Source organism: Neodiprion virginianus, chromosome 1 (assembly GCF_021901495.1).
Source record: "Neodiprion virginianus isolate iyNeoVirg1 chromosome 1, iyNeoVirg1.1, whole genome shotgun sequence".
NCBI lineage: Eukaryota > Metazoa > Arthropoda > Insecta > Hymenoptera > Diprionidae > Neodiprion > Neodiprion virginianus.
In genome coordinates, this window is record NC_060877.1 from 20,504,319 (window position 1) to 20,520,970 (window position 16,652).

General features: G+C 39.2%; 1 protein-coding gene across 1 annotated transcript; it reads left to right on the plus strand.

Annotated features, from left to right (window-relative positions):
• Positions 1 to 3,717: 3,717 nt before the first annotated feature.
• On the plus strand, positions 3,718 to 5,497 carry LOC124310235 (KRAB-A domain-containing protein 2-like). The gene is made up of 2 exons (XM_046774047.1): positions 3,718 to 4,581; positions 4,640 to 5,497. The coding sequence occupies exons 1-2, from the start codon at positions 3,718 to 3,720 to the stop codon at positions 5,495 to 5,497; spliced, it is 1,722 nt and encodes a 573-aa protein (XP_046630003.1).
• Positions 5,498 to 16,652: the final 11,155 nt, after the last annotated feature.

Consider the following 16,652-nt stretch of genomic DNA (forward strand, 5'->3'; position numbering starts at 1 on the left):
CAAGGAACTAAAGTCAAAACCTTCGATTGAACTAGACCGTGAAGTTCGTCCTGAACGTGGAGAACCAACTCCTTTCGGGATTTTTTTTGCCAGAGTAGAATATTGTAAATTACATTGTTGATGAATAACAATTTCGGTTTGTTTTTCAAGCCATTTCCAATTCTTGTCACCATATTGTCGACTGAGAGCGGTAAGAGTTTCAATCCTTTTCGATTTAACATTTTTAAGGTCGCCGACATTTAACGTTTTCTTGCAAATAAAACAGTTCTTGGAAGTATCCATGTTTGTAACAGTATAATATATGAAATAACTTGTATAGATAATGTCGTAATGTAGCAATTAATAAATAAAATACTATAAGTTTAACACAATATAAAAACACATGCAAAGTTTAAGAAAGAAAATAAAATATTTCCGTCACAAGTACAAAAACTCACGAAACACTACTGAACGTTACAAGAGTTCACTACCGAATGACGATCGCCCTAAAGAAAGCAAGCTAGAGATTACTTTGTAAGACATCAAATAAATACTTTCAAATACAAAACAACGATCATATTCTGTATTCCAATATAAATAATAATGAGTAAGAATTTCTTCTCTGCATGCACGATGTAAGGAGACTGTAGTGTGTAGATGTTTATGTTTACCCTTTTCAATCCTTTGCTTCCGATGAGAAGCCCGTAAGACGGCAATGCCGTCTAATAAATGAGATTGGGTGAAACAAAACAATACTTTCAACAAAATTCTCTCGTAGATTAATGATTTGCACACCCGCATCTCATTTATTAGACGGCATTGCCGTCTTACGGGCTTCTCATCGGAAGCAAAGGATTGAAAGGGTAAACATAACATCTACACACTACAGTCTCCTTACATCGTGCATGCAGAGAAGAAATTCTTACTCATACAAATCGGGCACATGAAAACAAATTTGAACTCACTGGTTATGAGAGAAATTAAAGACAACAGAGTCAGGGCGGCTAGGTGGTCTAGTGGAGTAAGTCTCCGGTAAAGCATCGCTAGATTCCAGGTTCGATTCCTGGCTCCGTCGTTAATTTTTCAAATTCACCAGTTGTTCAAATTTACATATTCTCAACATAAATAATAATTAAAGAAATGGTAACATTGAATTTAACGATACAATAAACAAAAAAAATGTGTAATTTCAATTACTATGTACTTTCGAAATCTTAAAAAAGACCATAAAATATGTTATAATTGAAGAAAAATTCCAAAATCTCATAAACAAATAAGATTAAAAATATAAAAAAAATATGTTCGAATAGTTTAATAATCGGGTGATAAGAATGCCTTGAAGCATATTTGTCGTAACATTAATTGTTTATGAGATATAAGGGTTGTAAGGAATAGACAATGTAAACTTTTGTAAATAAAAGCGTGTAATTAGTAAACTATAATTGATAAACGTTAGGTTAAAATTTTATTAGGAAGCTCAACTCATGCTGCACAAAAATGACTTGAAGGTCGAAAACTGTATCTGCAATAGTTGCAAAGTTACAGCAAGTTGTTAGTTAACAAATCGAGTCAGCGCTGGACTTAGCCGTGTTAAAAAAACAAGATAATTTTTTAAAAATAGAAAAAAATTTTTTTTGCCATATTGTTGCAGGTAGCTGTTTTTGTGATTTTTTGATCTTCTAGAAAAAAATTATAACAAATAAAAAAAATAGTTTATAATAAATTGTTAAATAAATAAATGAACAAATTGTTGATTAAAAAAAAAATTTTTTTTGCTATTCTATTGAGAAATGTTAATGATGATTTTTAGAAAAAAAACGATTTCTTAATAATTTATTAAAGTAATGAAAAAATGAGACAAACGATTAACAACAATAAGATAATGTTTTTAAGAAAAAATTTTTTTTTTAAAAATCATTATTTCTACATTACAACCATATGGTAAAAAAAAAATTTTGAAAAATTGTAAATTTATAAGTTTGTTTATAAAAAATTTATAAACAAATGACATAAAAAAATTAAAACTGGTATTGATTGATGTCTAAAGTAGAGTTGAAATCAGTGATAGCTTAACATATTGGAAAAAAATTTTTTTTAACAACAATATTTTGAATTTTCCATTTTTTGTTACTGTGAAAATTCATAATTAACAAAATAAAAAATTTTATAAAAGTTTTATGACGTCATATTATTCAGCATGCTTATAAAAAAAGGCTCCAAGAAGCAAAATATTTTTAGGTTTATTATTTAAACTTTTATACCGGGTTCTTTAATAACGGAAACCCGGAAAAAGTTAGTTACTTAACAATTGCATAACTTTTTGAAAAATTGAGATAGACATAAAATTCCAACGGGACCGTATTCTTTGAAGTCTCTAGATGACCCCTGAATTTGTTCAAATTTTTAAAAAAACATTAAATGACATAAAAAAATTATTATATGTGCAGTACTCTCTATAGTGGCGGCGCGCGCATGCTGAAACTGCCGCGCGGAAGCCTACTTTCGACGAGACGAGAAGTCGGTTCCGTTTCCGTCGAGGAGTTTATTATTAAGTTGGCGATTAGCGCCATTCTGTAGAGGACGATCGTGGGCAGCGTGTCGGGTCCTATTTTGTTTTTGGTTTTTGTAAATTAGCGGTTATGATTAAGACAGCGACTAGCGCACGTAGGCCGTAGAGGTCTTCTAGATTTATTAAATTTTTTTTTGTTCTTGTTCTCTCTTTTCTTTTATTTTTTTTTGTATTATCGCTAGCTGGAAATATATTGTCTAATTTCATTATTGCTTTGTGAAATAACGTGTTGGCGTACGTGTGACGTGTTTCTCTCTACCCAAAAATTACCCCTCCTCTCTCCGCGGTACTGAGCTATCGAGTATATGGTCGCAGTATATCGTATTATCGATTTCAAGGCGTGTTGATCACGCCAGGCGCCCAACAAATTTCGCGATATTGTTTCAGGTCCAGGGTACATCGTGGACGCCGATTTATTGTGCACGCGGTAAGTTCTCGGTCATTTTCTCCGAGTGACCGAGGAGCGGAAAAAATCCACGTCACAATATATATATATATGTCGGCGTAAAGCCTCGGAAAGGCGGAGAGGATGTAAAGCGTTCTTTTGGGCGTTGATTATTCATATTCAGCGTGACGATCCCGACACGTCTGGTATGCTCTCTAGCTAACCCGCAACTGTCGATTTCGTCCAAGCGTTGTTATAAACAAACCATTTGTTTGTTGCTAAGGTTCAGTCATTCAGCTATACTCTTAGCTTGCTAATAACGCTTGACGCTCATTTAGTTTAGTTTCATATTCAAAAGAAATATCCTTTTATTCACTTCATACATTACGTAATGGAATTATTTAACGAGATTTGTGATACTCCAACATATATATATATGTCGTAGGCATCTAATAAAATCAGGCATTTAATTAAAAGCCTAGTCATCTAATTAAATGCCGGCATTTAATGAAAATCGTATTGATGTCTTTCATTTACCATTATCTGCCTAGGGATTAACTTAAATGCCGGCATCTAATTGAATGCCGGCCGGATCTTCAGGCAAATAATAAAAAAAGCAAATGTATATCCACGCACGATCCGCCCGTGTTTACCACGCATGTTCACCTAGCGACAGTTTGAAAACAAATATTATGCCCAATTAATTCAAATAGAAGCAGTCGGTCAGTAACCGTGATTGAGTATACAGATTCGCCAATTTATAAATGATTGGAAATTCTTGAAAATGGAGAGAAGTGGTGTTTGTGAAGAAACATTTTTGCAAAAAATCAAGCATATCATGGATTTCAATAATGGAAAAAGAGTGATGTGGGATTGTGAGCACTTTGAAAAAGTGAAAACGATTTTGAGCACAACGGAAGCGAAAGCAGATATGTCTCACTACTACTACTTCAAGAAATATGAATTGTTGCAAATCGGGTCTGTGAGTAGTATTGTCTTGAAGCGGAGTAGCGAGAGTGACGATTTAGTCTATATGGTTCCAGTAGAAGGTTATTTCGAGAAATTGTTAGAAGCTCACAATCAAACTGGCCATGGAGGTCGAGATAAGATGCTGTACTACATGAAACAAAAATGGCGCATCCCCAGGAGTGCATGTGAGATATTTATTAGTTGTTGTGAGACATGCAATCGAAAAAAGTCAACGGTAAGAAAGGGCGTAGTTGTCAAGCCAATTCTTTCCCGGGGGTTTAACGCTCGCGGTCAGGTCGACTTGATTGATTTCCAGTCATGCCCCGATGGAGAATACAATTGGCTTATGAACTACCAGGACCACGCTACAAAATTTATACATCTACGTCCTTTACAATCCAAACACGCGGCTAATGTAGCAGAAGAATTGTCAAAAATTGTCTTCACGTTTGGAGCTCCAGCTATCTTACAGAGCGATAATGGCCGAGAATTCGCTGCAAATGTTGTCAGAGAACTTGTTTCTCTTTGGCCGAGCTGCAAGATGGTTCACGGTCGTCCCAGACATCCACAAACACAAGGAAGTGTGGAACGAGCTAACGCTGATGTAGAAAATATGTTGCGAGCGTGGATGATTGATAGTAAATCGAATGAATGGGCAAGAGGCTGTTACGAAGGGCAGGTAAAATATTCTTACTTTATTATTATTAATTATTACGAAAAATATTCTTACTTTTTAGTGGCTGAAAAACACTTCGAAACACCGGGTAATTAACAGGACGCCTAATGAAGCTATGTTCGGACCTATAAAAAATGGCGTGGCGAGTTTTAATTTGCCCCGCGACGTTATCGCCAATTTAAATACGGAAGAAGACTTGGAAAACGCTCTCCGATTGCTCAGCGATTCGGATCAACAACAACAACACCAAGATAATCCAACGGTACTGAGTACACAGGAAAAAACCCAGGAGCATATTTGTATTGTTTGTGAATCTGGTGTATCACTTGAAGACGCAGTCACATGTCAGGAATGTGATCTGGAAACGCACATTAATTGTGGGACCTTGGCCGATCAAGATACATTTTTTTGCTCGTTATGCTCAAGAAAAAAACATATCCATGATGTACAGGAAGATTGCGATAGGAGGCAGAAATTGGCAGCAAATAAAATGGTGACGTTTTCTACTGAGAAATTTCCAGAATTGGCTGCTGGAGATTGCATTACACTAGCAGTTCCAACTGTAGATCGAGCCCCCCTTGACTTCAGCAGAATCCTGGGCGTTGTTCTAGATAAACAAAATGAAGTATATCAAATCGGAACTAAGGCAGGAATAATAAAGGGTTGGTTTTCTCGACCGGAGATACAGAAATCAGGAGCCAGTATGATTACTCTTCTGGACGTTCGGAGAGATAATTTTCTTACCCTTAGAGAAGCAGCGGCGGCGCAATCAAAATGCGGGGGCCAAGGTTACAAAAAATGTAACTGCAAAATGACAAAAGAGCAATGTTCGACAAAGCGGTGTTCTTGCTTCAAAGCCAATATGAAATGCGGATCTCGGTGCCACAATTCTAATCCTTGTGCGAATAAAGACTGTTAACTACATTTTTTTTCTAAATGAATTATAACAAATTTTCAAATGACTTATATAATATTATTATGTTATATGATTGTCTCGCTGACTATAATAGTTTAATAAATATGACGCGTTGATATATTTCATGGATATACATTTGCTTTTTTTATTATTTGCCTGGAGATCCGGCCGGCATTCAATTAGATGCCGGCATTTGAGTAAATCCCTAGGCAGATAATGGTAAATGAAAGACATCAATACGATTTTCATTAAATGCCGGCATTTATTTAGATGACTAGGCTTTTAATTAAATGGCCGATTTTATTAGATGCCTACGACATATATACATATATATATATATATATATATATATATATATATATATATATATATATATATATATATATACATATTAGGGTGGTCGTTAAAAATTAAAATCTTTGCGGCGCCCGAAAAAATCCTTCCTTCTGATGAGAAACTACGGGAAAAATTTTGCTTTTGCGATTTAAACAAAAATAACACGTGCCGACCGCCAGTTGAAGTTAATTTTTCGATCAAATTATAGTTTTTTTTTAAATTCGTCACAGTATTCAAGTTTGGGTAAAAATCATTAAATACGGCTAATAGAAAATTAAATTCTCTATAAAAATGTTCCTTTAAGTTTCTGATAACGTTCATATCCATCGCAATAATCTCAATATCAAATTTATAAATTCTAACTTATTATCAAAATCACTGCTGAAAATTTTGTAGAGAATTTAATTTTCTACAAGCCGTTTTTGATGATTTTTACCCAAACTTAACTACTGAGACAAATTAAAAAAAAAAACCATAATTTTATCGAAAAATTAACTTCAATTGGCCGTCGGCACGTGTTATTTTTGTTTAAATCGCAAAAGCAAAATTTTCCCCGTAGTTTCTCATCAGAAGGAAGGATTTTTTCGGGCACCGCAAAGATTTTAATTTTTAACGACCACCCTAATACATATATATATATATATATATATATATATATATATATATATATATATATATATATATTATATATATATACATTCGAGTTTGCGCTAAATAGCACACATCACGTACGTATGAAGTTCTGACGAAATAAAGCCCGCGAACAAACTCGAAACGTTTCAATATATATATATATATATATATATATATATATATATATATATATATATATATATATGTATATATTGTGACGGGACGCCTGGCTGGCGTACAGATACCTCGGGTTCAGCGCGTGCCCCCTAATATTTTGCTTGGTAAACCCAAGCCAAATCTAACTGTCTACTCGATAACCCCGCTACACACCGGGAACCCAATCAAATCACACGATTTACCGTACCCCTTCTTCAGGGAACGCGACCAATCTCTATCCGCGAAAACGGCGTAACTAGACAATAAGAGTATATAAGACGAGCGCAAACGCGAATCAATCAATCTATTACCTATTGAGCAACCGCCAGGATAGATTACACCGGCACACAAAAAAAAAAAATTCTCTGTACTTTTGACCGGACCCATCCATCTCTATGTATTTTGACCCGCTGAATCCGAATCCGAGGTCCGTTTTACCCCTATACCCTCAGATTTCGAGAAAACGTTGAAAAACCGAAAAAATAACGAAAATTGGCAGTTTTCGTGATATAAAAAATTTTGCGGAGCTGAACTAAGCATGATTTTCATGTTTTTTAATCCGTTGAATACGAATACAAAGTTTACATAGACCATAAACTGTTTTAAATGCAAGAAAATTGCAAAAAATTCTTAAATACTCCAAAAAATCTAGTTATTGTGATGAAAAAAAATTGTATGCAGCTAGATCAATGATGATTTTCATGTATTATGATCCGCTGAATATAAATCTCTAACGTATTCGGCCCAGACGTCCGTAGGGACCTATGTACATAGCAAAAAACCTCTCAAAATTTCGAAAACCTAACGTTGTTATGGTAAAAATCAATTATTTTATAAAAATAAAATATATTTCACATGTGATTGAATTTTTGAAGCACAAATTTGAAGATTATTTGGCCTCAAACCCAAATAAATTTAAGTAAATCGCGAAAAATCTGTAAAATTACAAAAATTTCGGATAACCGCACTTATAGAGATAAAAAATGCCTGGTTACAGACACAAGCATCCAAATAAGGAATCAAAAATGCTTGAAAGCTACTCTTGTATAACTGACTTTGCTGGACGCCGAAGAGAGATGTACCCGATGAAAACCGAAAGCGAAAAGAAAACGTTGTACATAAAGCATTTTAAGACAAAACGGTTCGATATCAGCAAAGACCGGATTGAAATAAAGGCGATTCACCGCACTTTTCGTGATTTCTGCAGATTTTTTGTGAGTCACTTCAACTTTTTCGAGGTTTCAAGCGAAATAAATTTTAAATTCATACTTCACAAATCAAGTAATATGTAAAATATACTTTGTATAAATTTAAAAATCGATTTTCATCATACAACCTTGAATTTTTTGAAAATAGTTGCAATTTTTCGAGATTTTCAAGAATTTTTTGCAATTTTCTTGCATTTAAAACAGTTGATGGTCTGTGTAAACTTTGTATTCGTATTCAACGGATTAAAAAACATGAAAATCATGCTTAGTTCAGCTCCGCAGAATTTTTTATATCACAAAAACTGCCAAGTTTCGTTATTTTTTCGGTTTTTCAAAGTTTTCTCGAAATCTGAGGGTATAGGGGTAAAACGGACCTCGGATTCGGATTCAGCGGGTCAAAATACATAGAGATGGATGGGTCCGGTCAAAAGTACAGAGAATTTTTTTTTTTGTGTGCCGGTGTTATCGAAGACTTCCACGAGAAGACCCATACTTCCCACATCCACGAGGAGCTGGACACCAAGGAACCACGATCAGGAGACGTGGAATACCTGTGCAAGGAATCCTCAACACCACTTCCCGTCAAAGGAGGGCATTCAGCGTACTAATAAATCCTATTTGTTTTCAATAAAATAAACTCCTTAGGTACCAGGGAGCCGTGTCTGAGTGAAGAACAGCATTGCGTCTGACCTCATAGCTCAGATACGGTGATCGTCTCACAATCCCCCGAGCCGTAGGTAGGACACCTGAACCCGTAGAGAGTCACGGTCATAGCGACTGAAAGTCTTAATACAGGTGAAGGTGCATTTGCGTAGAATCCCCTTGCCTTTAACTACCACGCTAGTAATATCCAGTCTTGCCATACGCAAACTGAATCACTATCAAAGTCCTTCTGACTACCATGCTATGTGACGGGTTTTGAGTCCGCATTAAATATGTGGAAGGGAGGAACAATTAGAGACGGGGCGAGAAAGTCAAGACTGAGTGAATAGGTAAAACTTTGCGTGCGTATTTTTGGGGAGCATAGATGTATTGAGATCGGGGGGGGGGGGGAGTCGACTTAAAACTATAAAAGATATGTATAAAGTGGTTGTAGACGTTGGATGTGGCTGATCACGCCTCAGCCCTTAGCGTTACTTAATTCTAGCTTAAAGGTACGCGCGCTGGGGGAGGGGGCGGTGTAGGGCGACGGGGATGATGAGGGAGGAAGGGTCGGTATTGCGGGGGGGGGGGGAATGGGGGGAGGTGCAGATCGGCTGTAGATCGCAGGCTAACCTGGTGTCGTCGGTCGGTGTGGCTGGGTGGAGGGGGACGTCCCGCTTCCCGCTTCGTTCTCCTTCTCTCTCTCTCCTCTCTCTCTCTCTCTTTCTCGGGTGCTCGTGCTGTGTTACGTCGTTCCTTTCTGCGAGACGCAGTCGTACTGCTGGCTGGCGCTCGGCTCAGCCGAGCGTCGGTGGGCTTCGGGTAGCTTCGGGTGTTTCCCGACGGGCCGGGACTCACCCGTTCGGCTCTTCCCCGCGGGTTTGGGGTTTGTTGTGACTTGCACTCTAGGTGTAACGTCTATAGGGTGAGCCGGCTTCGTGACGTTTTTGTCAATTTGTGACGGGTTTTGTGGTCATTTCGTCTGTGTTTTTCCTTTGGGGTTGGAATTCTCCTTTTTGCGTATCCTCCTTTTGGTATTTTCCGTCGTTTCTGTGTGCTGTCGTATCCTTTTGCCGTTGTCCGGGTTGCTGTTTGCTCCGATCTGTCGGGGTTGAGGGGTTTGAGTCGGGTTGTATTTGCCGGGGTGTGTGTTGTGTGTTGGGGTTGTTGGTTGTTTTATATCTACTTATTCTATGTTTTGTACTTGCTTTTAGTGGTTGTGTTGGTTTTATTTGTACCCTACTCTATCCTACTTAGCCTATTTTTGTTTGTGTTTTAATCTACCCTATTCTACGTGGTCTCCTGTATGTATTTATCAAAATTATGATTTTTCTCTTATACTAACTTATACTATTTTTATACTATTTTGTAGGAACTTTGGTGTTCTTTTTGTACTTTTTGTTTTTCTTATTCTATTTTCTTATGTGTTCTACTTGTACTTAAATTTTTGTTTTTGTTTCGTTGGCTCTCGTTGGTGTGGGTCTTGATAAGTTTCTGCGTTGTTCCTTGTTCCTTGTGGCTCGTGGTTGCTTCTCCGTGGTTCTGCGTTGGTGTTTTTGGGTTGTGCTCTGTTTCTCTGGCCTCCGTCTGTCGTTGTTCGTCCGTCGGTTTGGTGTTGTCAGTTTACTTAGTGTTTTCTGTTTTGTTCCTTTTTCTGTTTACGTATTGTTTTTCTTTTTTTGTATCGTCTCGCGTCCCGTGTTGTGTGTGTGGTTGGTTGGGGTGTTTGTGTCTGTTTGTCTGTGTCGGTGAGTGAGGTGGTGTCGGTGTTATTGTCTGTGTCGTCGTCTGTCGTTTGTGTCTCTTGCGTGGTTGTGTGTGTTGTTTCGATATGTATGACTGTGTCTGCGGTGGAGGTGGTGGAGTCTGTGTCGGTGTCGGTGTCTGGTGTGTTTGAGGGGTGTGTTTTGTGTGGTACTGTCTGGTGTGTGATGTGTGGTTGGTGTGTGGAGGTGCTGGCTTCTGTCACGTCTGTGTTCGTACGTTGGTGTGCCCGTCTGATCATGTATTTGTCTCTGTCTGCTTGTAGTTCTTCGTCCAGAGTGCTTACGGCTTGTAAGTTTGCGATGATGGCAATTATTTCTGGGGTTGGTCCCAAGTGTTTTCTGTCTGTCTGTCTTGTATGCGTTGGTTCTGTGAGTGTGTCCATGTTGTCAAATGCTTCTATAATTCTCTCTTCCGTTGTCTGTGGTCTTCTGAGTCTGGTGCGTGTCCATGAAGGGGGTGATGCGGGGAGTAGTGTGTGTCGAGGTTGTGTGTGTCGTGGTGTTGGTGTCGATGTGGGGTGTGTGGTTGTGTGGGGTGTTTGTTTGTTGGTGAGTGGGTGTGTCATCGTGTGCGTGGTTGTGGTTCGTGTAGTTTGCGTGACTGTTGGTGGGTGTTGTGTGTCTGTGTTTGTTTGTGTGCAGGTCTGTATGTGTTGTAAGTATTTTGTGCCCCAGACCAGCCCGTTGCACTTTGGGCATTGCACTGGTCCGGAGAGTGTGAATGTGTGTGTGATCATTGGTGTGTGTGTTCGTGGGTGTCTCTGGGTGGTTGTGGGTGCGGTGGTTGTTGTGTGTGTTGCTGTCGTGGCGTTTTTTGTTACCTGTGTGTGTGTAGTGGGTGTCGGTAGTAGAGTTCGTCGGGTCTCTGTCTGGTGTGTGCCGTCGCGTTCGTATCTGTGTGGTTGTGGGGCCTGTCCTGGTGTTTGTAGTAGTGGTGTTCTTTCTCTGTTTGTTTGTGTGTCCGTTGTTGTTGTCGTCGGTCTCGTTAGTCGTAGTGTCATTAGGGCCGGTATTTTTGGTCGTCTGTCTGCCATGTTGTCTTTCTGTGGGGTGAATACACATGTTAGTTTATTTTCGAGATGTGTTATCGGGCGTGGTTCTTTTATTGCTTATTTAATCATGTATATAATTTTAGGTCTTCTATGTGGCATTTTCCCATATTTTTACCGCTTTCTGCTGTCAATTCGTATATTGTGGGTGAGATTTTCTTTGTTATTATGTATGGGCCTGTGAATTTTTTACTTAGCTTTGCTGCCGTTCTTTCTGGTCCGGATGAGAGTGTATGGTTCTTTTTCAGTACTCTGTCTCCTTCCTTGAATTGTATGTCTCGTCTTCGTAGGTTGTAGTAGTGTGCTTGTTTTTCATTTGCTTCTATTAAGTGCCTCTGTACTTCGTCTCTAAGTGTTTGTAGTCGTCTCAGGTGATCTGTCCATCTGTCTGTGTCTTGTAATTCTATTTCGTCGTCGTTCTCTAATTGATTTCTTAGGCATTGTGTAGGATTTAATTCCCTTCCTAGGTTCAAAAAGGCTGGTGTGTGTTTAGTTGATGTGTGTGTACATGTATTGATTGCGAATTGTAAGTCTTGTAAGTGTATGTCCCATTCTGTGTGGTCGTTGTTTACGTAGGCTTGGATCATTGTTTTAGCGGTTCTGTTGACTCGTTCTACGGGGTTGGCTTGTGCGTGGTATGGGGGGATTGTTGCGTGTCTTATATTGAATTTTTGTGTCAGTTCGCGTATGAGTTTGTTTATGTATGGTGTGCCGTTATCTGTTAGTAGTATGCGTGGTGTACCCCATCGTGATATTACGTGTGAGTGGAATGTCTGTTCTACTGTTTTTGCGTTTGCTTTGCGTATCGGTATTATTTCCACCCATTTGGTGTATAGGTCTTCGAAAACTATGATGTATTGGTTTCTTTGTTTTGATAGTGGGAGTGGGCCCATGATGTCTGAGGCTACTACTATCCACGGTTCTTCTATTATTCTTGTACCCATTAACCCTGCCGGTCGCGTTTGTATTGTTTTTATTCTTTGGCATGTGTCACATTTTTTTATGTAATTTACTGTGTCTCTGTACATACCTGGCCAATAATATTCTTTGGCTACTCTTTGATATGTCCTTTCGATGCCTAAGTGGCCTGCTTGTGTTACGTCGTGATTTTCGTGTAGTATGTGTGTTATTTTGTCTTTGGGTATTACTAGTTTCCATGGGTTTGTGTCTGGTTGGAGGTTTGAGTGTAGGGGGTTAAGGCGGTGGAAGTATAGTTGTTTGTTTCTAATTCGCCATGATTCGTTATTCTCTGGGCGTGTTTGTACTTGTGTTTTCTTGTATGTGTACCATTTGTCTGTCGTGTCTTCTATTGTCTCTATGTGTTCTTCGTCTTCGTGTCGTCTTGAAAGTGCGTCTGGTACGTCGTGCATTGTACCTTTTCGGTGTGTAATGTCAAAGTCGTATTCTAATAGTTCTAGTGCCCATCGTGCAAGTCGGCCTGTGGGGTTTTTTAATTCTCTTAGCCACTTAAGTGCGTGGTGATCTGTGATTACTTTGAAGTGGTATCCTTCCACGTAGGGTCTGAATTTTTTTATGGACCAGATTACCGCCAAACATTCTCTCTCAGTGGTGGAGTATTTCCGTTCTGCCTCGCTTAGCGCACGGCTAGCGTACGCTACGACATGTTCTTCGTCATCGAGAGATTGTGTTAGTACGGCACCTATCCCTGTTCCGCTAGCATCTGTTTGTAGTGTGAATGTTTGTGTGTAGTCTGGGCATGCGAGTGTGGGTGGTGATGTGAGTGCGTGTTTGATTGTGTTCATTGCGTTTTCTTGTTATTCTCCCCAGTGCCATTTCTGGTCTTTTTTCAGTAGTCGTGTTAGTGGTTCTGTAATGTGTGCGAAGTTAGGTATGAAGCGTCTGTACCATGATGCCATGCCAATTAGTCTCCGTAATTGTTTTATTGTTTTTGGGCTTGGGTAGTTTTCTATGGGTTGTGTTTTGTCGGGGTCTATGTGTAGTCCGTGTTTGTCTACTATGTATCCGAGATATTTTACTTGTGCGCATCCGAATTCGCACTTCTCTGGGTTTATTGTTAGTCCCGCGTCTGTAATCCTTTTGAGTATTTGTTCTAGTCTTTGTAAGTGTTCGTCAAATGTTTGTGTTACTATTATTATGTCGTCTAAGTATGCGAATGCATATGGTTCGCATTCTGGGACTATGAGTCTGTCTAGTAGTCTTTGGAATGTCGCCGGTGCGCCTGTTAATCCGTATGGCATTCTTTTAAATTGAAATAAGCCCATTCCCGGGACTGTAAAGGCTGTTATGTGTTTACTGTCTTCGTCGAGTGGTATTTGGAAGTATGCTTGGCTCAAGTCGATTTTTGATATGTACTGTGCTGTCCGTAGTTTGTCTAATATTGCTGTCATGTATGGTAGTGGGTATGCATCCTTTTTTGATACTGAGTTTACTTTTCTGAAGTCTAAGCAGAAACGATATGTGTTATTTGGCTTTTTTATCATGACGATTGGGCTCGACCATTCACTTTCTGATGGTTCTATCACGTCTTCTCTTAACATTATGTCTATTTCTGTGTGGATGGCTTCTCTAATTTTTGGTGATACCATATAATATCTTTGTTTTATGGGTGCGTGTCCTTGTGTGTCTATATTGTGTTTGATTAGGTGTGTTAGGCCGAGTTGGCCCGGTAGTGTTGAGATTTTCTGCTGTATTGTCGTCTGTAGTTGTGTGTGCGTGATTGTGTGAGTTCTTGTATTCCTACGCATATCTGTGGTTCGGTTTCTTCGTCCGTTTGTGTGTCGTCTGTTGTGTGTGCGTTTATGGGTATGATTTTTTGATTTGTGATTTGTGTGTTCTGTGGGTTGTCTTTTGGGGGGGTGTTTTCCGGTGGTGTCTTTGTGCTGGGTAGTGTTGGGGTTGGTGGTTTTTGTTTTATGGTTGTTTTTTCTGTGTTTTCATGTCTTTCTGTTGTTTTCGGGTGCGTTCGTTGTTTCGTTGCTTCTAGTTTTTCTGCTGCTTTTGCTTGTTTTGTGTGTGTTTGTGTTGATTGATGTCGTATTTTTCTTGTTTGATGTATTTGTGTGTATTCTTTGAGTGGTGTAGGTAGTTCTTGCGGTCTGGCTCGCATGCCGTAGTGTGTCTGTGGGTCGTCTATAAGTGACCATGTGCTTTCTCCATAATTTATTTGTATCCCAAATCTCATCAAGCCGCTGTTCCCAATGATACATTGCGAGCCTAAGTTTGGTATTAATCCGAAATTAATTTTTTTTGTTATGTTACCGAGGCGTATTGGGAGTGTTACTGCTCCTTCTATCGTCACCTGTGTTCCGTTTCCCATTGTAGCTGTTCTGTCGGGCGTGTCGTCTATTGGTGTGTCTGTGTTGTGTAGTATTTGTATTACTTCTGCGCCTAGGTATGAGTGTGTCGCGCCTGTGTCTATTAACGCGTTAAATTCGTGACCGTGTATTTCGATTCTGATGTGAAATCTACTTTCCGTTCTGTTGTTATCTGTTGTCGGTGCTACTGTCTCGGGTGTGTTTGTGTTGTTTGTGGGGCTGCCCTCCACCCTTGCTGGGTCAACCCTTACTCGTTTCCCTGGTTCTGTACCTGTGTGCATTGCCATCTGAGGTGTCCGGGTTGGTTGCAGTTAAAGCATCTGCGTGGTGTTGTGCCTGTGTTCGAGTTCGTTTGTGTTTGTTGCTGAGTGTAGTGTGGTGAGTTATGGGTGATTGCGGGGTATCGAGTTTGTTGTGTGTTTTGGTTTGTTTGGTTTTGACGTATGTTGTCTGTGAGTGCCAGTGTTATATTTGGTGTTGGGAGTAGTGCTGGGCGGGGTTGTGTTTGTGCGTAATTGTATGGGATGTATTGTTTGTGGTGTGTTTGGTGTGTGTAGGTTTGTTGTGGGTGTGTGTAGTTATTTAATATTGTTTGTCTTGTGTTTTCCCATTCGATGTTTGCTTCCCATTCTTTCACGGCTATTTCCAGCTGGTCGAAGTTCGTGAAGTCGTATGGTTTTATGTATGCCTTGTATTCTATTTTCATGTTTCTGTATGCCAAGTCTAATTGTGTTCGTGGGTGGTATGGCGGTTTTAGTTGTGATAGTAGTGTTCTAAATTGTATGAGGAATTGTGTAATTTTTTGTGTTGGTCCTTGTACGTAGTTTTTGATTTTTTGTTCCAGTCTGTCCCTGTGTTGTATGTCTTGAAATGCGTGTGTAATGTCTCTTTCGAATTCTTCCAGTGTTCGCCATTTGCCTCTATTTAATCTGTACCAGTTTTTTGCGTCACCTTCGAGTATCGGGTTGAGGTTGTTGATTAATTGTGTGTCGTGTATTTCGTATCCCGTTTGGTAGTCGCGGAGATTTTGTAAAAATTCGTGTATGTTTTCGTTTGTATTTCCCGAGTATTTTATGTTCCATGTTTGTATTGTTCTCATTGCCATTGCTGGCTGATTCCAGTATGTACTGTTCGGGTTTGGTGTGTGGTTTAGGTGTGTCGTGTTTTGGTTGTCTGTGGGGTGTATTGACTGCGTGCTGTATAGGTGTGGATCTTCGTATTCGTTTCTGTCGCTTGGTAGTGCTCCGAGGTCTATAAGGTTTTGTACAAGTCGTATGTTATGTGTGTTGGTGGCTAAAAATGTGTCTGTTCCCGTGAAGTGTCGGTTCGTTTGATTGTTTGTTACCGTGTTAGTTTGCGTGTGTGTAGGTGTTGGGATTGTATTGTATGTTTGTGTGGGGTTTGTTGGTTCTGGGTTTTCTTGTGGTTGGATTTGTGTACTATGCAAGTTGTGGGTATTCTCTATGATAGCTGCATCGATTATATTTATTGCGTTTGGTGAATTTATCGTGTGTCGTCTATTTATTTCTTGTGGTTGGATCGGCGTTTGTCGGTCTCGTGTCACGCGCGGCTCGCTCTGTGTCGAGTTGTTTTGGTTTCGTTCGGGTGTGTGTATGTCTACGTGTTCGCGCGCCAGGCCTTGCGGTTCCCTGTGTCCTTGGTCTGCCATTGTGTGTATCGTGTTTGGGAGTGTGTGTGTTCAACTGTCTTTATTCGAATTTTCGTGACTGTGTAGCTTTGTTTCGTGAGTCTATGTGTACTTTGTTAGCGTTTATTCTTGTGTTTTGTCTCTTAATTGTTCGGATTCGGGGTAAAAATGTGGGTAATTTATTATTTTATACCTTGTATTTAATAAAGTATTTAATACCTTGTTGATGATTAAAAACAAACAATCAAATTTTTCGAATATAATAACACTCTGTTATAAAAACATTGACGCAAGAGAGTTGAAGGACAATGGGTCAATAAAATAATCCGTTCCTTGTGCTGATTGAACATAGATAAGAACAGAGGTATGAAAAATGTGAGATAAGTGAGAAGGTCGTTCTTAACTATACGATGAAGAGGTCGTT

Excerpts from the sequence above, each read along its gene's own strand:
- LOC124310235 (XM_046774047.1), top strand. The coding sequence starts at position 3,718 with ATGGAGAGAAGTGGTGTTTGTGAAGAAACATTTTTGCAAAAAATCAAG. Across the intron at positions 4,582-4,639 it reads GAGGCTGTTACGAAGGGCAG|TGGCTGAAAAACACTTCGAA; the intron begins GTAAAATATTCT and ends CTTACTTTTTAG.